We start from the raw sequence: 23,447 nt of genomic DNA on the forward strand, positions 1-23,447 counted from the left end.
TCCCACCCCTCCCAGCGACCGCCCTACTACGGCTGCCCGCAGGGCTACTCGGACTGGCAGAGACCTCTCCACGCCCAGGCCAGCCCCAGCGGGCACCCCGGTGTCCCCCCGTCCCTGGGCAGGCCCCCTTTCCCGGAGCGGGGCCTGCAGGGCTGCGAGGCGCTGGGCGCCGCCATGGCCTCTCCCAACCGCGTGGACGCAGCCAGTGCCAAAGAGGTTTCTCCGAGCAACGGGCAGGAGCTGGGGCCTGAAGATGAGAAGTCCGAGGAGTCCCAGGAAAGAGCGGAGAGTCCCAAAGAGTTTCTTGATTTGGACAACCACAATGCAGCCACTAAGAGGCAGAGCTCAGTGGCAGCGGGGGAGTTCCTCTACGGAGCCCCTCCGCCACACCTGGGTGCGGGGATGGGATTCGGCCCGTCGGCTTTCCCTCCCCATGGGGTGATGCTACAGACTGGCTCTCCTTATGGATCCCGGCATCCTGCCAGCCACTTCCAGCCCAGGACCTATGGATCACCCATGAATGCTCACCTGTCTCACCATCCAGCCCCCGGCCAGGCCAATGGTCTCTCTCAGGAGGGTCCCCTGTACCGCTGCCGAGAGGAGAACATGGGTCACTTTCAGGCCTTGCTGATGGATCAGAGAGGCAGTGGAGGTGGCATGGGGGGGCCACCCCAGGACTTGTATAGACCCTCGGGGTAAGATCCTGTTTTCTGCAAGAAGGCAAGGTGGGAGGGGGGTGATGCCTGGGTGACCATCAGTGTTGGATACCCTTGAAGGGACATGGCTTCAAGTCACAGGAGATGGCAAGTAAAGTTGAAAGGCTAAGAGGTGGCTCATGGAGTAAGAGTGCTAAGATGGAGAGAGAGTCTCATTGCACCTCCTTAAAGCAAGGAGCACTCTCTGTCATGGAGAACCTGTAAGCCTACTTCATCCATCCCCACACCAGTGCTGAGTTTCCCCTGGCAGTGTTTTGCTAATGTGTCATCCAGGGTTGAGCATCTCTTCATCACAGGGGCTCTTGCCATTTTCTTTGCAAATGTTTTATTTAATCTTGCTTGTAGTGAGGCAGAGTCACGGACTAAAGTGGAAGTTTGCCTCTTGTTATGAACATCCTTGATGTTGCCCTCTTTTTGTCCTCTTGCTTTGCCCCTTCTCTCTGTGTCAAATTTCCTTCACAGAAAGTTACTTCTCACTTAGACTGCGTATCACATTTTATTCCCAAGTGGAAAATACTGCTACTCCAACAATTCCCTGTTCAGTTTTTATGAATGTGCCTCAACTGTTACTGTTCTGTCATCATCACAGCATCAAGTCCTTCCTTCTTCTAGTGTTCAGGGAACTTGGTTTAAAGCTAAGCCACTGGGGGAATGGCATGGGTTGAGGGCTGCATTTTGGGGGGAAGCCAGACAGAATATACAAGACAAATGCCTGTATGCGAATGTTGTATGTATGTCTTCAGTGAAGTAGTTTTAACCGAGGGGGGATTTGCTCCTGACATTCATGTGCTAAAACTCTCTCCATTCAACCTGACTGCAGAATGCAAATGCATCAGGCTCAAGTTCCTTTCCCGAAGATGCCTACAGCAACCATGGCCCGGGAAGATTTGACATCACAAAAACCATCAGCGTTGCCTCTGGATCAAGTAAGGGCTGCTAGAGAGAGCAGAGCTGAAATGCAAGTCTTTCTCCTCCCAATGGTTAAAGGATTGGGGTGTTTGGTGAGGGTGGGAAGAACTGGAGGGAGCTGTGAACTTGGGCAGATCACTAGCGTTAGCTTTGAACTGGTTGCATGCAATCACGAGATGATTCCTTTCTAAAGCTTCTCCAACTCTTGTTCCTCCTCTTGCAGAGCTAGTCCAAGAAAGGACAGACTTCATGAAGACGAAAGCCACAGATGACTTGGACAAGGGAGAGGAGGGGCAGGCCCTGCTCCCACCTCCCCTCGCCCAGCAGCATGGAGCTTCCCGGGTCCATGGAGCACGGCGCCGTGCCGGATTTTGTGCTGGAAACCCGCAGAGGTGCTGGGCCCAGCCAGCCAAGCAGCTGGATCACCACACAGGGCACCCCAAACTAGTGGCTTTCTGTGACAGGAGACTGCGTCTCATTCAGGGTTTGAGGGATTTTTTGGGTGGGGAGGGCGGGGGTGGGGGTGGAAACTTTCATTGACTGCTAAACTCAGGTATATTTTTCAGGGTGGAAGAGGACAATGATGGAATTTTACTTGTAGTATTAACGTGTGTGTTTTGGAGCTGGATCCAGTTTACAGAATTTAACCTGTTGCCTTTCTGAATAAATTTCTGTTGTTGGTGAATGTATTGTACATAATGGGGGAGGGGGTGGGCCCAGCTTGTAGTGGGCTTAGCACTGGAGGAATCGTTAACTGTTTACAATCATATCACACTGAAATCTTTCAGGATAGGGTGAGGGTTTGAGGGGAGTGGGGAGAGGTGAGGAAATGTGTGATGGATGACTTGCTGTCCTCCTTCCTGTCCTCTGCAACCAAGACACGACCCCATGGCTGGTTGGCTTAATTGCTCAGGAGCATAACATGTCCTCCTCTTTCTCTTGTCTTCTTCCTCCTTCCCCTCTCACCCCCACCTCCACCCCTCTGGATCCAGGGCCTGAGTGCACTTCCAGCTCCTGTCATCATGGGGGAACAAGGAGACCAGGAATTGAAACCAGGGCAGGACACCCATGGCACCCATTGTCCCTTCTGCTAGTATAGTACCTTTCTCCCCGCCTTTCTGATAGAAGAAATGTGTGCTCTAGAAAACAGAAAATGGCATGACTGTTCATCTTAAAATTTATTTTGGTGAAACCAGTGCAGCTGCAGGTGGAGCAGCACCTATCCAGTAGAACAATTTTGTGCTAATCTGTACTGCCCTGCTGCCCAAGAAGAGTCCCCACCTCTTTCTCTGACCCTGGGCTAAATTCACTTCTTAGCAGCAGTGGAGCAGAAAGTGCCACAGGCTTCCTGAGCACTTGCTGAGGAGGAAGAGCAAGAGGCTGCCTTGGGGGAATGGCAGGATTACTGCAGTGTGAGCCATTTGATGGATTTGGCATTTGCAAGTTGCAGGTGAATTGGGAAGCACTCAGGCACTCATTCAGAGTTAGATGTGGAGGTTGATTGGCTCAGAAGCTGAGGGACAAAAGGGCTGCATGCCCCAGTTGAGTTGGTTTTACTTTGTTGTCAAGCAGCAGGTCCTACAGGGCTAGTGGCAGTACTGCACTGGGAAAAACCCTCTGTGCCAGTGCTTGGACAGCCACTGCTTGTTCAAGTGAGTTCTGTAGGAATTTCATCTGCATTTATTCACATCTTACAGCTAACAAGCATTTAATTATTCTTGGGGAAGCTGGCGTAAAACAAGGGAGTTTTTATGTTATGAGACTGGGCAGCAGGAGCTGCTGGGAGCACAGCTCGTGTGAGCAGGCTGCTGGTTGCACTGGGAGAGGACAGTGCTTCAAAAGAGGATCTGCCAAGCTGTGGGACAGAGGATGGCAGCAGCAGGAGGACAGAGCAGCATGCCCTTTAGTCTGTGTGATACCAGCTAGAGGAGGAATACTGTCTCCAGTTTCTGGAGGAGTTTTCTGTCTGCTTTCTTATTTTGGGTGGTGCCATCGCCCATATCTTTAGCTGGATTGCAGCAGGATGCAGGACTGTACTGCCTTTGTCCTGCTGTGTACATCTGCCACAAACTGGCAGAGCTGTTCAAGTAAATGGCAGGTAGCATCTGACTGAGCCATTGCTCCTCCTGTCCTAAGCTTTTGGAAGAACAAAAAGACTAAAAAATGAGAAATATCCCTTCCTGAAATAGTTGGGAAAAGGGAGGACTGCCATGTTAGTGCCCAATGAGCCTCACTTCTCTGTTGCTACAGTACTTTTGCCTCTGATGAGCTGTGTAGGGCCAAGGCATTTTCCAAGCCTAACAGGAGTTAAAATTCCTTGTGTGATGGCACAAGTGTGCTTCCAGGTGCAGTTCTTACCCAGTGCTGCAGCCAGCCTGGGAGCTGGAGCTGCTGGCTGCTTAGGCCAGGCAGTTGCCTGGGACATCTGTCAATGTACTGGGAATGGCTTCCAATATCTATCTACAGATGCCATTACATTAGGGAAGGGAAGGTGAGGCTTTTGGTGTGGTTTTTGTTTCATTTGTATTCATCTGTCAGGGAGCAATTGTGACTGGTGGATTGATCTAAACTGGAAGAGGTGATCCTGAAGGTTGACCTTTGACTGAGAAATGGGTAACTGCTTTCCCCAGCCAAGAACATTATGTTATGTCTCTTACAAATTTGTCCCAAATCTGGCAGTGGTTTTCAGAGGTGCCCCATCTGCTCCAAAAGGCAGGGCTAGATCCTTCACTGAACAGAGCCATGGAAGGAGTAGGAGATATTAATGAAAAATTGTGCAAGTATAACTCCTCTGTAAGACAACAAACCTGGGACAAACACAGTTGCTTCTCTTTGTAAAGCAGTCTTTACTTCACCATAGATATAAAATAATTGGAAATTACAGATTTAAAAACAGAGGAACTGGAAAATATAGCAAAGCATTTTGTAGGAAAGCATTGAAAACTCTGGAAATGTGAAAATAGATTCTGCAAAGAAGCCCTGCCATACTTCAGCCTGTCTTCTGTATCACAGCCAGCTGAATATTGAATGGGGCTCTCATTCAGCCCATTGTGAACGTTGCAGAACAGGAGGTTTTTAGATGCTATAAAAACTCCAAGCAGGCTGAAGCACACTTCAGCTGGAACTGGCACTGAAAACATGGTTCTAGTGGGCATGGCCTCTGGATGAGGACCAAGCCTCAATCAAAACAGGAGACAGCTTAGGAGGGCAGGAATTGCTTGTGGTCTGCCTGGAGAGGGTAGTGCAGTGTCAGACAGTGATAGATACCTCACCTGACATGAGGCAAATCTGGGAGAAGGGTTTGACTTGCAGGTGTGGAAAGGAAAACCAAGTAGTGAAGCTGACTCCTCTGGAGGGTTTCTAGATAAATGGCTTTTGATGCAGACAGTAATTTTCATTGAAGTGGCTAACAAGCTGCTGTTGTGAGGACAGATGGTTTCTGTTAGAAAAGTACTTGTAAAGAATACAGAGAGCTATGGCTGGGCTTTCCTGAGGACAGGACATTTTGAGGTGGAGAAATGCTGCTGGAGTCTTAGGTTGGAGTTTCCAGATTTTCAAATGCTTTGTTCATAAGTGAGGGTTGGAGGTTTTTCTTTCCCTCTTACAATATCTAGGGATCCCCTGAAAATCAGAGCCTAATCTCGCTAGGTACAATCTGAGCAAATCACAGAAAACTGGCTCTCCTCAGAGGGAGCAGCCCTGGGAGAGGACTGCTGGGCTGGAATACCTGTGCCAATGTGAGGAGGAACAGATAATGTGAATTTTATGATTTCCAAACCATGCTGCTTTGTAGATATTGTGGAAGATAGATTTGAGGGATTTAGAAGAGTAGCATTGCAGCTGTTTATGCACAGAGTGGTGTTTTGTGCCACGGGTTGGATTGCAGTGCAGGAGAAGTGTAGCTGCACTTTAAAATAACATGGCTTTTGAGTGCCATGCTTGTGCCACTATCCTACATTTTGAACACAATACAGAGAAACTGCAGTGCATTCCCCAGCATTGTTGTAGTACAATATATTACCAGGTGGTCCTTTTTCAGAAAGCATCCTGAACTGGTAACTTGGCAAAATTTCCTGTGGCTATTACTTTCCCATCTGGAGGATGTGTTTTGCTATAATTACAGATTTCATGTTAAATGAGATTATATAATACATAGAACAATTATGAAGTTGCCCATGCTCAAGCACAACAAAAATTTCTGATATTCTCACAAGAGCTTTGTGTGCTACTCTACCTTTTTAGCCTCTTGCTCTCCCCACCACTTCCTCCTTTTTAAATGGTGTGTGGTGTTCCCAAGCTCCCTGGATGTCAGGTTGCCTTTGCAAAGGCTGTTGTATAAAATCCCCCTGAGACTCTGAATCTTTGGGCATCTTAGGTGATACAGGCCCTGGCAATTCAACTGGAAAGGGCAGTCGCTGAGGCTTCACTGTGACTTTTAGCAAACTTGGAAGTTTTCAGTCTATAAATTCCATGGTGTGACCCACCAAACCACTCAGTAGCAATCCAAGGCACCAGCCTACAATGAGGAGGACAAAAGAGGAAAGCAAATTTGAAGCTTTGAGGCCCAACTAGTTTGATTTGTGACTTTGAGGACACACTTTTCTTGGAAGCTTCTGATTCTTTTTGTCTGCCAAATGCCTTTTTCATGCAGACTTTCTGAAGCAAATCGCCTGTGTATATTTTTGTAAGTGTGGTTTCTCAGGGTCTTGGAGAGCTATCAGCTTTATGATGTCTTCTCTGAAAGCAAGTCACAGAGACTGTCTTTCATTCTGCTGACTGAGGCAGCTCCCCTGCAGGTTCTCACCCCAACACTTCTCCATTTAAAATGAAGGTATAATTAGAAAACAACCTTTCTTTATTTTCTCCACTGATCCTTGTCAGGTTTTTGTTCATCTCTCCGTTCAGCCAAGGTGGTCGTTTGTTCTTGATGGCTTCGTTCTGCTTTCCTTTTCTGCAAAGACTGTGTTGCTGAATGCTCTGTGGAATTTCAGAGAAGGTGCTGAAATGAGTGACAGGGAAGTGTCATCCCAAAGGGTGGCTTGGAGAAGACCAGCAGTGCAATCTGTGATGGTTTAGTTGGTCCTGGTTCCCCTTGCTGCAGAGCAGCCATGCAACTGGGTCTGCTCTTAATCAGAGCAACCCCTTAAAAAGTTTTTATTGTGGTGCATCAGAGGAGGAACAGAGGAGTTTGCTCTTGCAGAATTCCTGGTTTGCTTTCAGGTGGGTGCTGGTGTTTGCAGAGCAGTTGTGTGAGTGCCAGGTCCTTCCTGCAAGGCCAGGACTGAGATAGCAGGCTGTGCAAGGGGGGCTGCAGCCCCTGTGAGCTGTAAGAGCCTGTGCTTATTGTGAGGGAGAGAGCATCTCAGAGGCTGCCCTCACAGCCTCTCCCCACCTGTACCTGTTTAACGTGGTGGGGGTGAGCACGCTGCCAAGGAGAACTCAACCAGCTCATACTGAACGGCTCCTGCTGCTATTCACTGCCCACCTCCCACTCTGACAAACAGTGGGGAGGGACCCATTTCCAGCTGTGTCCCAGCAGGAGCTCCTGGGAACAAGGGCAAGGCTCAGTCCACCCTTAGGCAGGGAAATTCAGGACAGGCTTTAATGGATTTGAAACTAGATAGTAACATCCAAGTGTACCTCTGAAGCGAGCTGTGTTGTGCCCTTCCCTTTTTGATCACTGTCTCACCTTGGCTGACATGCAGGATTTGAGAGGCCATGGAGCATTTTGTAGATCTAACACTGCTGGTCTTGCCTTGACTGAAGGCTTTTTTCCTTCATTTGCAGCCATGGCCTAGATTTCTTTTGGCAAAAGTCTTCCTCTTTTTGAAACGTGGATATCAAAGTGAACAGCGCATCCAGGAGAGAGCTATGTCCACCGGGGAAAGAGGGGACAAAGGATTAATTAGGACTGAGGCTTAATTGGGATTTTCACCAATTCTAGCAAGTCCCTCTGTCCTTTGCCCCTTTTATTTGGAAACATTTGGCTCGCTTAGCTAAGGGCAGTAAGTGGAATATCTTCTAAAGCAGAACTGACTCTGTGTGAGCACAATTCCCTTGTTGTGAACAAAGTCAGACCAGAGAGCCACTGGGGACTCCTTTGGGCATCAAATGAGTGAGAGACCTGCAGGCACCTGGTGCACTCAAACCCTGGAACACGGCAGGGGAGCCATCTCCCTTTCCAAAGCCAGCCAGGCAGCTCCAGGAGCCCAGGCCTCAACTCTTAGTCTGGAAAGTCCTCTGATTCCCTTCTGTATCATATGCCAACCCTTCCCCTCTCCTTGTTTCCCAGCTTTCAAGCCTCTTGGCTGCCCTGCAGTGGGTGGCTGTCAAGGGCAGAGATGAAAGAAAGCTCGCCACGTGAGCACAAGGGCACAGGGCTGGCCCTGCCAGCTGCCTCCTGCACACACACACACAGCAGCTGGGGAGGGCACATTTACTCTCCTCATGAAATTAGGGTGTCCTCAGTGGCTCACAAATGTTCTCTCTGTGCCACCCAGGCACAGTGGTGTCTGTCCATCTGCCAGTACAGCGGTTTGCTCCTGGTCCCAGTGCAGGGCTCCCACACGTGATCCTGGCATGTCTACCTCCAGGAGGGTATAGGTTAAAAATGCCTGTGCATATACTGTGTACAGCTGTGGAAACTCTTGTCCCTCCTCCTTGATGGAACACTGAATGCTGCTGCCTGATCTTTTTCTGAGCAATAATAACGTGCAGCAGTGCAGCTTTGACCTTCCTGTCCTGTTTTAGGGCTAAGGTGGCTATGGAACACACTGGGGGGGTCTTCACAGTCTCAGTGGGAAGCAGGGTGCTCTCTGTGGCCCTGCATTTTATCATGCCATGTTCCTGCTTTCCCAGAGACTGGTGGGTTGATTTAGGTAGCCATGAGAGAGCTGGTTGTGTTTGGGAAGGCAGAGAGGGAAGGGAGCATTTGGGCAAAGTTGAGCCTCATCCATCCATCCATCCATAGAGCAGAGCACATGGAAGAGGGGTGGGTGGCCCACTGGTTTAATGCCTCTGGGGGAGGAGAGTGAGCCACTGCTGCTTCCCTTGGCATTGCTGGGGAGGGAGTGGGGGAGCCTATGCCACTACATCCATTCATTTTTCTGAAGTTGGGTAACATTGGGGTTGTTTTTGTATTATTGTAAGTTTGTAAAGAATGTAATCTGTCTGTTGGGGGCACAAGGAGAAAACGGGGGCCTTTCTCTTTTTGGGTGAGGCTGTTCTTATGTTGCTGTGCTTTTTGTTGTTGGGCAGGGAGGGGTCTAGTGGCCATGGGGGCAAAAGCCTGGCCCTTGTCAACGTCTTGCAGCTGTCCCAGAGTGACAGCAGGGAGAGCTGAGGCTGCTGCAGAGACCTCCCACACCAAGCTGTGAAAATGCCTCTGCCTGTGTCCCTCGGTGGGGGAAACCTGACCTCTGCAGTGGGGCTCTGCCCTGGCATGTTTTGCTGGGTGTGCTGGGATGTCACACTCCAGGGCTGGGCTTGCTTGTGCTCAGCTCAGTTGGAAACTGGGCTGAGCAGCTGCCCATGCTGTTCAGGAAAGGCTGGACTGGATGGGCTCAGTTTATCAGCTCAAGAAGGAGTTCATGCTGGAGCTGCTCATCCCAGCACTTCTGTCCCCAGCAGGGCCTCGGGGGCTGCACCTCTCCATCCCCTGTTGCCCAGGAGCCCTCTCCTTCCTCCCCATCCTGTAGAGCACAGTGTCAGGGATCCTCTTCTCTCTCCTGCTGCTGCAAAGTTGTGTGAACTTTCCTGGTCAATACTGGAAAGGGGAATGCTATTTATTTTTATATTGTGTATATTTTGTCTTGGTCTGCTGATTACCTTTGTTCCCCAAGAGCGACAGTTACCTCAATAGTTAGTTTAATACTGTGTGTTGGGTAATTTTTTTAAAGAACTTTTTTAAAATCTTGATCCTTGGAGGTCTGTAGATTTTATTTCCATATGAATTGGTTATTTTGTATAAAGTACATTCTTAAAATAGCAATCACCCTTGCTGTATGTGTGTTTTCTTGTCTCCTGGATGGTCTCCCTCTTCCTTTGCAAGGGGAAGCGGATGGGGGTGGGAGGATAACACAGGGGCTTTTTTTCAGAGAGACAAAGCCCTGGACTGCAGTCAGACACCGTTGTACCACCTGTAATCCATTTACAAGAGAGCACCTGGAAAGCTAATCGGGATCATTTCCCGTTCAGGAGCACAGCTGCCTGCCTATGAGCAACCCAGCTGTGGAAATGAGATGGAGTCACTGCTTTCCCCCCAAGGTCCCTGGTGGGCTGAGGGTTTTCCTGCAGCCCAGGTGTGCAGGGAAGCCTTCCTCTCTCCCCAAAACACACCATGCTTTTGGGGCACAGACCACCTGTGCCCCCACACCCACGTGAAACCTCTCTGCTTTAAAAGTGGTGACTGCCCTGAATGGAGCCCATGGGGTGATGCTGCTGAGGAGGAGCTGATGTAACCTCTGTGACTCTGCTTTGTGCTGGTCAATGATGCCCTCAGGGGCTGTTCGAGGAATGGAAAGCCTTTGGAGCCCGTGTGTGGTGGTCCACATGAATATTGAGCCCAGAAGGGCACTTGCTGTTAGCTGTTTATTCAATCTCATGTGGGATGGGGCACGGGTTGCAGCAGGGAGGTGTCCAAAGGCAGCTTAGCTCTTTCTCACAGGTATCAGCATCACAGCCAGGCACTGGCCATGCTGGTTCATGCTGGGGGGTGCCTGCTGTAGGTGCAGGGAGGCAGCTTGCACTTGGCCATTGCACAGCTGCTCCCTGAATTAATAACTGCTCAGTTCTGCTGATTCTGCAGCTTTACAACAGGACAAAATAAGGGTGATTTTCCTTAAAAGCTGGTGCCAGCAAACAGAGGCATGTGAGGATGAACAGCAGAAGGATGGGGGCACAAAGGCTCCCAGGTGCATGCTGCAAGGCTTTTCCTTCTCCTCCTCAGCTCCATCCAGTGAAATCTCCCTCTGTTTCCTCCAGGGCTGCTAACAGACGCTCACATCTCCTGCCAGAACAGCCCTGCAGCGTAGCCTGCTTGCTCTGTGGGCTCCATCTGCCCCTCCTGTGGGATCCTCACTGGGGCTGGGGCTGCTCCCAAGCTGAGCACACTCTCCTGGCTCTCAGCACCAGAGCAGCCAATGCAGAGATGTCCAGGAAACATTTTTCCACGATACAGGACTCCAAACTCACTGGCCAAGGCAGGGACCAGCATATTTTCTGGCCAAAGAAGCTCAGAGGAGCACACATAGGCAACTTCCCATCCTGGGCCTGGACCCCAAACCCAGCAGCCAGGTGCCAGAGCTGCCCCTAATGTCCAGGACAGGCAGATGAAGTCATACATCGGGTTTTTCCTGATGTTTGCAGGGTTTTTCCCAGCACAGCTGCACCTCCAGGCCCTGCAGGAGGCTTCTGAGGACCTTGGCCTCTTGCTCCTGGGGAGGATGAAGGGCTGCTCTCTGTCACAATATCCCCTCTTCCCCTCTCCCCTCCACTGGGGCCAGAGTTTGGGGAGACAAGAGCAAGCTGTCCAATTTAGGAAGGGGAGGAATTCTGTCCCCCTGTCAGTCCCAGGAAGTGTTTGGGTCAGAGGGGATTGGCACAGGGAGATTTTTAATCCTGGGGCTAAGCCAGCACAGAGTGGGGTCGGCACTAATTGGAACCAGTCCTGGGGAAGGGGCGGATGGAGCTGCTCCTTTCAGAGCTGCCTTGCAGCCCAGGCAAAGACAAAGCTTATCTGTGCTGTAGGAAATGCCTTGGCCTGATCTTGACAAAGTGTCAAACCAAGCCACGTGTCCCTTCATTTTTTTTCTACCTTTCTTTCTACTACTAGCCACCATTCTTGATTCTTCTCTTCCCTTTATTCCCTGGGCTGGCAAAGCTACTCCCACCCCCTTGCACAAAGGGAGCTTTCCTGAGCTCTTAGGCTGAGGCTTTAAGCTCTCTCTCTAGCCTCCTTCTCCCTGAGAACAGGGATGCTTCCCAAACACAGCTTTTTCCCCAAAAAAAGCCATTTCAAAGCAACTCACTTGTTCATGTAGGCTTGAATTGGGGATGGATTTGATGAATCAGTTTCAACAGGGACCAGTTTAGTGCCCAGTTTGGGTGTGGAAATAAATGGCAGCTGCTCACCCCCACGATGGGGCAGACCCTGGGAAAGCTCTGATTCCAGGCAAGCTTTGCTACAGCTGGAGGATAATGCAGCTGTAATGGAGCTAAATGCAGCATCTTGGAAATGTTTAATGGTCAAGGAAGAACCAGAATGTCTTTGGCATGATCAGTGTTTTTTTGGGGTTTTCTGGCTTTGAGTTTTGGTGGGCTTTTTGTGGGGGGAGGGTGTTGGTTGGTTTTGGTATTTCTCTAAAAAATAGAGCATCTTGCAGGTAAAGTTCCCATCTTGCATTTTCTCGTTAGTCACCACACTTTAGCATGGGAGAGATTACCTCACAGTAAGGCAAGATTAGGACTTTTGGGATAGCTCAGGAAGACTCAGTTTTAGGCTAAACCAAATTATTTCTAATCGCAGAAATGTTCACTTATAGGTATTAGGAAAAATAAATGCACTCCTAAGTTAAAATTTAGATTTTTTTTTCCTTCCCACATTGAGATGTAAAATGCAACTAATCCAAGCAGATGGGGATCTCTGAAAGGGTGGGACCGTGCTGTATCTCCTCCAGCACACAAAGCTGCAGCTTTTGCTTGGTGGAGGAGTCAGAGGCACAGGAGGGCAAAGCAAAGCCACTGGCCTGGTGGCATGAGAATGTACCTGAACCCTTTGTTCCCAGCCATGGGCTTGGTCTGAGGTGCAGTGTTGGTGCCTGGATGTTTATACACTCACAAAATGAATATTGGGGTCTCCCAAGTGCTAAAATAAAAGTCAACTTGTTCTGGACCATAACAAGAGCCCCCAAATGGCAACTCCCAAGGCAGAGACAGAGAGATTTTGCTGGAGCAGAGGGAGGAGGTGGGAAGGGGCAGGGGTTGGGGTTTGCCATGGGCTGGGGCAGCATTTCAGGGCTGCCCCCTCCTCTTCTGTCAGCTCCCGGAAGCCTCATGGCCACATTTTAAAATTCCTTTCCCAAAGAGGCTGCCAGGGTGGAGGGATCATAAAAAGTTCAGCCCCTTGTCACGAACGCTCCCGTTCTTCCGGGGCCGGTGGGCAAAAGTTGTTAGCAATTTCCTCGGGCCATGACCTTTGTTTTGACCATGGCAGAGCAGGATTGCAATCCATCAAAGCCTGCCTGGCCTGGGGAGAGGGCTGAGCAGAGAAGGGGGAGCCTTCACCAGGGGCAGGGGGCACAAGGACATGGCTTTGCCCTTCAGGTTTGGTGAGGAGCAGAGGGGGGATGCTCAGCTGGAAACTCAAACTTCCCAATGTGGGATCCAGTGAGGGAAACATAAGAGAAATTTGAGAGTTTGCTTTCATTTTCTTTCCCGAGAGGGATACTGGATTACAATTTACTGCATCAGCAGAGTGGGGAAGGATGTCCTGCAGAGCTTGTGCCCAGAGCCAGCCCTGCAGACCAGGCAGCTGCATCAGCACCTAATTCCAGCAGGACCCTGGGCAAAATGGGAGATGCCAGCAGATTTACAGCCTCCCAAGCCCCAGCCCCTATTGATCTCTGGCTTTTCCAGACTGCATGGGTTTTTGGAAGATCCCATAGGACTGTGTTTGTTAGGAAAATCAGCAGCAAACTAGAACTCCCCCCTGGGAAATGGCTGGCTCCCACAGACACCTGCCTCTCCACTCAAGTTCCCAGGGGGGCAATTCATCCCTGGAGCATCCCTGGTGCTCCCCTGCACCCTGGTGTCCCCTTTGAAGACATAGCTGCATATGAAACAAATCTCCCCTGAGGAAATGCAGCCTGTGCATACCAGTCTACTCTGCTTTCCTTGGCTGCCTGCCCCTGCCTCCCTCCCTCTGATCTCAGCTTCCCTAGGGAAATGCACAGATTCCCTTGGGAAGTTCCTCAGTTAGTTATCCCCCTGATGAGGCCCTTGGAGAGCACCTAGGTTTTGGGGTCAGCAGGGAGGGTTGCAATGTTTCACCCGTCCCCTTTGTGACACCAAGCATGGCTTTGTAACACTCAGACCTTTTTTTCCAGCCCCATCACCTGCATGACAACCAGGGCAGCTTTTTCCCTAGGAAGCAGCTGTGTGCTCACTTCCAGGCACAGCAGAGCATGATATGGAGAAGTGTCCTGCTTATTCCCTTGTTTGACGAGGATCTGTTGAGCTTGGAGAGAAGAGAAGGGAAAGAACTTTTCACATCTCAAACTGAGAACCTTAGGCTGGGAGATCAAAGGGGCTGCTCTGCTCCTGCATCCTCCTGTTCATGTGTGTGCACACACCCCCTGTGCCTCCCAAGAGACTCCTCATGCTCTCTATGTTCTCTCCAAGATATTTCCCTTTCCTTCCTTTGTTTGCTTTCCAAACCCCCATTTCTCCTTTGGCACTCCCAGCAGGGGAAGGCACCCTTTGCTCCCACCAACCACATCCAGCCTCCCGGGTTTTCCGCCCTGCTGCCCTGCCTCTGGCACTTGGTGCTCCTTGGGTGGGAGGCACAGGGACCTCCTGTCGCCCATGGGGGCTTTGCAGCACCCCTGAACCTCCTACCCACCATGGCTGGGAGGAGCTGAGGGGTGTCAGCTTCCCACAGCGACCAGGAAACCCCCTGGAGACGTCTGCCTTTGACCCCTGCAAATTCCTGCAGCCCTCTTATCCCCTGTCCTGGGGAGCTCCTCAGCCTCTGCTGAAGCCCTGAGACCCCTGTGGATGCACCAGGTGTGATACAACACCTCTAGCACAGGGTGAAAATGCTTTCCGTGCTTTTCACCAGCATGGAAAGCCTTTTTGGTACATCACAGGTCTCCAAAGTGAGGTGCATGCAAAAGAAAACACTGTTGGGGTGCAAGAGGAGAATACAGTTTGCACTATTAATAAGTAAAACATATTAATTTCATATTTATGTAATCCTTTTTTAATTTATAGTTTTGTTACGCTTTATAATTTGTACAGCAGTAGCTATATATAATTTATATATATATAATTATATATATAATAAATTATATATGTAATTTATTTGGGGCAGATGCCCCTAGGATATGTTTTTTACTTTTACCAATATGAGTGCACAGCCAAAAGGGCTGGCTTGAATTACCAGCCAAAGGGTTGAAATCAAAGCAAAAGGTGAAGCCTGAATGCCAGAAACTCAGCAGCATGGACACCTCTTTATGGAGATAAAGTAGCCAAGCTTTGGTGAGATCCAAGGTTCTGCTCCAAGGGTTTGCCTCTCTCCTTTTTTCCCCAAGCACATCCCTTCCAGTCACTACATGTAGTGGTGCTCCAAGAAAAAGGGAAACACAGGATGAAAAATGAATGGTTAGCACAGAGCAATAAAACCATTCAGATGCAGGGAGATATGGCAGCAATGTATTAAATAGGGAACAGAAAAAAAGCCAGATGGTTGATCCAATTTACTTTACAACTCCAGATGACTTCACAAAGAGGTCACTTGGTGAAACTGAAAGGCAAATGCTTCAGCTTGGATGAAAGCAAACAGCTCATGCCTGCCAATGTATCATGGACAAGACCAGGAATATCCTGCTGCAGAACAGCACTGACAGAGCTGGAGAAGGAACATTTTCAAAGGTTTTTAATAGGTTATCACCTTTAGCCTGCATTGCAGCTGTAGCCACTGTTGTGCTGGGATTAACACTTCAAATGCCAGGATTTTAGAGTGTGAGTGATGAACTGCTCATGCTCCTCATCAAGAGCACACAGAACAGCAGCACTTCCTGCCACACAGAGGTGGGATGTGGATGTCTTCAGTTCTAAAATTCTCATATGCCCATTCCCAAAGTCCAGGAACTCAGCAGTCCTATCCCACAGAGCCCAGCAGTGGTGGCAAGGACACCTGGCAGGTCACCCAGGCAGCAGGTGAAGGGAGCCTCCCAATTCCTGGGGTCCCAGCCCTGGCTAGTGATGATAGCTAACACCTCAAAGTATGGAACAACTGTCTGTGCTTGAACTGCTTTATTTCTTGTGCATGAGGGGAAAACGATAATAATTTAATTTTTTAGACATTATTAATTTTCTTGTGCTGCCACCCAAACACTGCTTTAGGATTAACTTCTGGCATATTACTGCTGGAAGTGAGGCTCCTCTCTCCTTCTGCAGCCCTCTGAGGAGAAGCACCAGCCTTTCTCCAGATGATGTTGCCAAAAGGTTTTGTCTGTAACCACCTGAGTAAAAGTGGCCTTCGCTGGGAAAAGGAGTTACAGTGGCACTGCAGGCAATGGATGAAAGAAGTTTTGCAAAAGGTAACTGCCCCTCTCACTACCAGGAATACTTCAGTGTGTCCCTTTCTCCTTTACTTGTGCCCAGTTCTCCAGCTAAGACAGCTGTTCCTTTCTCCTGTCCACTTCCAGCCTCTATATTTGGGATCTGCAGCCACAGAACAGCCCCAAGGTTTGCACTGGGGTCGGGTTTGTGCATCACTTGGTGTTCAGGCAGTGCACATGTGGGCCAGGGGCTGACAGGGAAAAGGAGCTGATCTCCTGCAAACCCTCTTGGGACACAGGAAGGAAAAACAGCCTCTGGAAATGCTGTGGGGGGACCACCCTTGATAGTTTCTGTGCAGTCTCTCCCAACAGATCAGTCTTGAACTACCTAAAATAATGTGGTAGCCTTGATTTCCACAGCTTTTGATTCCCAGCATGTACCAAGGGCTGGGAAATGACATTTTTGGCACATTGTCAGTATGATTTTAACCCGAGAATGCTCCTGTACAGATGTTTTTCTTGCTTTCTCTAAAGCAAAGCCAAAGAAACAGTATGGGATGCTCTGAATGAGATGCTTAGGAAGACAGATTTGGGGTTTCCCAGCCAGCTCTACTTTGGCTGAGAGCAGCAGGAACATCCTAGCCCTGGAAGGGCCTTCTTGTCACGGCCTGTTCCCTGCAAACATGTTTGAGAGGCAGGAGGGGGCCCCCCCCTGCCTCTCTGAGCTGCCTGTATCAAACAGCACACCCAGCCAAACCACACTCAAGTCTGTCTGGGCTCTTGCTTAGGGCTAAACACCTTTTGCCAAGCTGCTTCCCTGCACTATCAAGCCTTTGCTCTCCAGAGTAACAGCTCAGAGTTCACTTAACTAAAGAAATTTTTTTGCTTTGAATTTTCCCCTGGGGTGGTTCACTTTTATTTCCCAATTTTCCTGTTCCTCCTTCACTGCACTTTCTCTGGAAATGAATAAATAGGTAATTTTCTTTTAACCTCCCCAGCTATTGCAGGCACAGGCTGAAATGTGTGTCCATGGAGGTGGCTGTGTAAGGTATGAGCTTACACTTTCCTATTTTCCAGGAGATGCATATTCTGCCTGCTAACATCATCAGGTCAGGACAGGGGCATGCAACAAGCAAGGTACCACCCTTCTGCCAGCTTCTGGGTGTTTTCTTCCAGGCTTTCTCTCTTCTGGACACTTGCATGCACTTCCAGGGATCATTCATACAGCCTGATCAATGTTAATACACCTAGGTGTGAAAACTACCTTCTAAAACAGGGGTTTGATTCAGATGTGCAGGAAGATTTCAAGTCCTCTGGTGACTACTTAAGTGTCAAGCCTGCTCTTAAATTTTCCACTGCCAACTCTGCAGAACAAGTGCAGTATTATCTATTTCCCCAAGTCCTTTTCCATTAGGCTGAACCATCTCACTGTTAGTCTGCAGGGCTTGCCTCTCCCATCACAACTTCACAGAGAATTTTTTCCTGATTTAATGCCTCGTTTGTTCCCTGTAGTTGTCCAGTTTCTTAAGGTGCTGATCTGGCTTAGGGCTTGTTTTCTGTGCCCAACTGGAATATTATGCATGCTTATACAAAGATGAATAAAGATCAATATTCTCATTGATTTGCTCTGGGTCATCAGGCTACTTTCAGTAGTACAGCTCAACTTACAAAACTGTGCTGCAACAATGCTGCAGGAGGAGCCCTGAAATTGTCCTCAAGTGCTGCTTTTGCTTTACATTTCACTTGCAAAAATCTGTGTACAAACACTAAAGGGAGTTTGGATGAAGACATAACTGGGTTGTTAACTGCACTAGGTACACCTGGGTGGGATATCCCATTTTCCTCTGCATCTCTAAAAAACTTGGTGATAGCTCCTCTCACCTGGAATAAAGGACCAGGATGTTCCAGATAATGCCTCAGTCAGCTTGGGGGGAGCTATAGGGGGTAAAAAACTCCCAGTCCTGGACTTCAGCTGTGAGGTACATAAATCTGAGACCCTTTCTTAATGACCTGCTTTGAATCACTGCTGTCATTGACTAACACTGAACACATTCCCGAGGACACCAATTTTTGAATCCAAGTGTAACAAGTTTCATCCTCTTTCCTGACAAGGAAGATACAAAACTAACAGAGAAAAGTAAAAGGTAAATAACTCCAACATCTTCCAGTGTGAGAATCACAGTCAAACACTTATCTAGTTACTATTTTGCTTTTCATAAGTATGCAAGACCTGGATTTATGAAGGTCTTGCTACCTCCATGAAAGAAACAGACCATGAGATCCTGCACAAACAGTCTCATTTTGTCACAGGCAAGCATCTGCAGATAGCTTACTGATGAGCTGGATGAAACCATCAGAAAGGACCAAAACATTTCTGCTTCAAGAAGTATTCTTTGAATCAAGAAACAACACAGCTAGGCATGCACATGCAAAGGCTTATCCTTCACTACATGTGTGTCACAAAGCCAGAGCCCAGCGCTTAGTCAGGAAGCTGGATCAGCAACTGCGACAAAAAACTGTAACAGGTATCCAAAATCTAGAAAGAGGGGTACTTCAATCCAGACACACTTATTACCCAGTCACAGAAATGTGCTGAAAAGCAAATGAAGAAATAAATGCCATAATCACCTATGTGGAAAACAAGAGCTGGCACCTCAATGCAGCAGCAAAGAGCAATAAAACCAAAAACCCAATCTTGTTAAATAATCTTATTTTCCTAAGAGCAAATTTAAAGCATTTCTTCCAGAAACAGATTAAATAAGCTTGGAATCAGGATTTCCTTAGCAGTCAATCTCCATTTGAGAGGAATGAGACAATAAAAGGCTTATCTAGCATTTAGAGTCTACTTTACATGAGGGCACACACATTAGAGCCTCAGGTTAACAACACCACATGAAACCAGTGTTGCTGCAGCTTGGCAAATGCCCTTCATGGTACAATGTAAAATCCCTACGGTTCCTGATTCACTGCAATACTCAGAGAAGATGATTTCAAAACATATTTAAGTTGTAATTCATCAGCTTCTATTCTCCATGAAAGAAATCTCAGAATTGAGCATTAGGAAGAGTCAGGGTACAGTTTGGATCAGAAGCAACAAACTTGTGATGGGAAATGGATTGTGTTTGTTTTATCTAAGCAGCACAGTTGTGTTACTGTAGTTTTCTCCTTTGACAGAAGATAGAGGGAGCAGAACTACTGACCCATTTTTCAGGGAGAATGATGCTCCAGAACCCCGGAGTCCTACTCAAAAGCCTTGCCTGCAATCCAACATTATTCCTGCAAATAGCTTGACACTGCTCCTTGCTCTTGAATTCCAGCTTCACAGAACAGCTCATACACAGAGCTCAGGTAGGAAGTCCTTGCACAAACAATCCCACTTTCCAAAGGCTGCTGCCAATGCCCCAGAGAGAAGTGACAAGGAACTCCATACACACACGCATTTTTATTTTAATAAATAGAGTTTTACAGGCTCAGGCTGTTTTTTTAAATCACATATACAGAACAGGAAATGCCTGACCAAGTAACATGAATTGAACTACTAACCTTGGGAAGGAATGCATGCCCTCTAGAACACTGAAGACCATAACTGAAAGGGGATTTGACATCAGCAGCATAGTAATTTACTTCACAGATCAGATAACTTGAGAGAGACATGGCCAAAGCAAAGAGAGTGACCCTAAATGCACCACTTGTCTTTAGAGAGTCACAACAGCGTAAGGAAAGCCAAGAGCCCAAGTGCCTCCATTTCCTAGTGCCACTTCTGGATGAATATGTATGTCTTCACATCCTTTGAGCAATGCATTCTAACCACAAGTAGAGAGGCTAAGCACAGCAGGTATGCAAAATTATTCGATTGAAGAACAGATACTGGATGACACAGTAATGTTAAATTTCAAGATTTTAAATTAGCAGATGCTTTTGCATCCCCTTCAGTATGGCAGTGGAACAGATCCCACCTTCTCTCATAGAGCTTTAGTCCAAAAACTTCCTGTTGGCATTAGCACCAAAGAGAGCCACTCTGATTTCTGGCATCATCTGAAGAGAAAGAACACATCAGTTATGTGAAATGGGCAATAAAACTGCTGTAGGTTCTTCCTGCAGGCACTCTGGGATAGTTAGGTTGGCTTCAAAATTAACAAGTCAGTTCATCTGAGCTTGCTGAAGTCTTTCCCTGATCACACATTGCCTGCTACTCTATAGACTGAAAGCACTGCCTGTACTGCAGCATAAGAAAGAGATGCCAGAGCAAGGGTTTTTTGCACTTGGGTGTAATAGGTCTCAGCCAAAGTTTGTACTCAAGCTAGCTCCAGTAATTCAAGTTAGCCTCAGCATTTTCAGCATCTTGACTGCAGTGCAGTCATAACCAAGGCTTTCAGTATCATAACTTATAGAGCTTTATGCTTAAGCTTAATTCAAAAGGAATCATTCTGGGGAAAGCCACGTTTTTTTGCTGTAATTTGCTTCTTTCCAATCAAAAATAACTTCCTACTTGTCATTCCCAATGAAATTTGATGCCATGCACTATTGTGACACTTTGGAAACACAAGGATTTAATTACAAGAACAAACTAGTTAATTGCATTTTGTTTACCCAGGTTGTTGGAGAAACTCACCTGCTGGGCTACAAGGTCCAGCCGACTTTCCAGGGTATTGGAAACTTTAATTTTACCATCACTGTTGTAGATTTCAACACCACCAGCACTAAAGATGGACAACAAAAAAAAGAAATAAATTAGTGAAATCCATGGGTTTCAGTCAGGGTCAGAATGTAGCAAACATATCCCAAATCAGCATTTATAGAAAAGTCAGATACATGGCTAACATTTCTCTTTTTTTTAAAAAACAACCTTTTTGATCATGTCTTAACAGGAATCGGCACAAAGAGATCCAGTGAAGCAGCAGCACAAAGCATCTTTGGAGTTATCAGGGACCACATCTATGTGCAAGAACCCTCATTAGCACGTCTTAAAGGGAAGTGGAGTTTTGCAATTTGTCCCTTCAAAACAGCTTCTGACTCTGTGTTATTAAGACAGCTGTCACATTTTGGGAAGTGAGGAAAGGAGCCAGAAGTGCTGTTTGTTGGCCCATAGATAAAGATGACAGAATATACAGCTTTGTCTATGGTACCTCTATGATACCATATGGAAACAGAGCCTTGCAGACAGAACAGACATAAAACCCATCAAGTGATTATCCTGCAGCCCTTCAAGACTCAGTTTGCTTCATCTTGAGACAGAAAACATGGCTACATCCATCTTCTCTCTCCTTAAAAGACCAGTGGGTCAGTTCCTATGTCAGTTCTTATTCCCTGCTCCAGCACTGTGAATCAGGCTGGAGATTGCACAAAACTTTTCCTCACATTTTTGGTGGAAACAGTGCTTGTCTGGAGAAAACTGCAGAGTGTGTGTCTGATAAACTCCAAGAAGTGCCAGTTTCACAAGAACAACAGCAGCCACTTTCAGGACATTCCATACCTAATTTTCTAACACTAATGTGAGCTGTGGCTTGAAAAGTTGCATTAAGTTAGTGCCCTGTACAAAGCAATCCCATTTTCCTTACATATCTTCTGGCAGGAAGCTGTCTTGGTCAATATGAACATCCACATCCCTTTTTATGGCATTTTTGTAGATGGGAATGCTCTTCTGTACAGCAGTCTAGGACACAAGATAAACTTCCAGTTAGCACTGACAAATGCTACTGCAGCACATGGGTTTGATCATTCAATCACTTGTAGTAATAGAAAAAAGGGATTGAGGCCTCTTTTTTTTTTAATTAAGCAAATGCATTTTAGTTTGGCTCTTCAGCCAAACCCAGTTATTATTCTTAATACTGTAGCCATGTCTAAAGTTTCCAAGGTAATATCCAAGCAGGGAAATGACCCCCAACTTTGCAAGCACATTGTAGCTGCAACAGAAGTGCACCAAGCAAAGCTTGTTTCCATGTCACACAGAGAGGGGGATCTGAGCAGCAAATCCATGCAGTCAGGTCTCAGCCCCTGTGAGCAGGGCACTGTCAAAATATTCCAGGCGTCTCACCTTAACCATGGGGAGGTCCTGCTTCCTGCACCGAACAACTAATCTGGGCTCAAGCAGCTGGTAGAATCCCTGCAAAGAATAACCATTATAACCATTTCACTTTCAGGAGCTCAATGTTTTCTTTGTCACAATTATTTAACCCCAAGAAAGGAAAGAAGCTGATCAATTTGAACCCCAAGCCCCAATAGTGTCAGCCTCATTTATTCACATCTTTGCTCACGAGTTCACCTCACACAGCCATTCTGAGAGGACAGCAGCAATATTTGGGGAAGAGCCCAAATATGGATGATGTTTTTGGAACTCAAGTGCAACTAAATATATGGAATCTCAGGACTGTGGTGCCCAGTTCCAGTTTAAAGGGACCTACAATGATCATCTGGTCCAGCTGTGAGCACAGATCCCTCACTGGATCTAACATAACAAGCCAAGAGAAGTGTGGCAAATTTGCAAGAACAAGAAAGGGTTTTTTTGATGTACAGCAACACCAGACCCGAGTGTGAGAAAGAAACAACACCCATGTGGAGGCACAAGCTGGTAGGAGACACTACTGAGCAAACTCTGCCATCAAGTGTGACAGGAGAGCTCGTGATGGCTCCTGGGAGCTCACAGCAACAGGACCAGTCTGGGCCAGAAGGAGGCACCAGAGCCCACAGCACTGACCTGGCCAAGGCTTACTGGACTTTCAGCTGTTCATTTCTGGGGCTTGAGGATGCTCTTTAGGCAAGCAAAGCTCTGGTTTCTGCTTTCTGTGCCTGCTCCTGCCACAGGCTCATTCCATACTACAGTAAATTTGTCAAGGCTCATTAATTAAAGTCTCAAATGCTGAAAAGGTTTTGAAGCAGATGGGTATTGACTGACTTGTGGGCTTGGAGGAACAGCCTCTGACAAAGGAGCACTTGATCCAAATCATCACTACAGAGCTTAATTTGTGCACCCTAAAATGAGGGTGTGCATCTGCAATTATTCTTACAATGGACCTGCTGCTGGTATCCAAGGTTCTACAGCTCAAAGTAAGCCACAGCCTTGTCTGCTCAGAACCCAAGACTCAAAGATAATGAAGTGATATTTAAAACTCAAGGATCACCCAGATCAACACTTGATGCAGACTCCAATACAACTGTAACTTTCAGAGGGCTATTTCTGACAAAAGAAACCTAGGGGGCTAGGGCAGCAATGATCCATTTCTTACAATTTAAATATTTACCTGTAGAACTAGTCCATCCAGCAGTGTCTGGTACCTGGCAGAATCCTTCACCACCTTGGCAAGTCTCTGCTTGGCCTCATTCAGCAAATCCTACATTCAGAAGAAATCAGATCAGCAGAGCCCATCTGTTTGGCATTTGGTTTCATGCCTACCAACTTTCTGTACTTCCATTATAGCTCTCACACCCTGCCAACACGTAAATGTACACTCCAGCTGGTGTTCATCCAAGCTAGACCTCCATCTCTGTGCATGGCACACCATCCCTGCCCAACACTTCCCTTCCTCCTGCCCTGGGCTGACCC

General features: G+C 47.6%; 2 protein-coding genes across 2 annotated transcripts in view; one reads left to right on the forward strand and one right to left on the reverse strand.

Annotated features, from left to right (window-relative positions):
• LOC102036260 (cat eye syndrome critical region protein 2) overlaps positions 1-7,925 on the forward strand; it is a 108,328-nt gene extending 100,403 nt beyond the window's left edge. The window contains exons 18-20 of the mRNA XM_031060520.1: positions 16-695; positions 1,537-1,642; positions 1,849-7,925. Coding sequence (XP_030916380.1) covers positions 16-695; positions 1,537-1,642; positions 1,849-1,854 — 792 coding nt within the window. The 3' untranslated portion in view covers positions 1,855-7,925. The remainder of the gene's footprint in view (positions 1-15; positions 696-1,536; positions 1,643-1,848) is intronic.
• Positions 7,926-19,330: 11,405 nt separating this feature from the next.
• The window catches only part of ATP6V1E1 (ATPase H+ transporting V1 subunit E1), a 7,239-nt gene continuing 3,122 nt past the window's right edge, over positions 19,331-23,447 (reverse strand). The window contains exons 4-8 of the mRNA XM_005425288.3: positions 23,146-23,235; positions 21,942-22,010; positions 21,466-21,560; positions 20,520-20,607; positions 19,331-19,942 (exon numbers count right to left, since the gene is read on the reverse strand). Coding sequence (XP_005425345.3) covers positions 19,880-19,942; positions 20,520-20,607; positions 21,466-21,560; positions 21,942-22,010; positions 23,146-23,235 — 405 coding nt within the window. The 3' untranslated portion in view covers positions 19,331-19,879. The remainder of the gene's footprint in view (positions 19,943-20,519; positions 20,608-21,465; positions 21,561-21,941; positions 22,011-23,145; positions 23,236-23,447) is intronic.

Source organism: Geospiza fortis, unplaced genomic scaffold (assembly GCF_000277835.1).
Source record: "Geospiza fortis unplaced genomic scaffold, GeoFor_1.0 scaffold13, whole genome shotgun sequence".
Taxonomy (NCBI): domain Eukaryota; kingdom Metazoa; phylum Chordata; class Aves; order Passeriformes; family Thraupidae; genus Geospiza; species Geospiza fortis.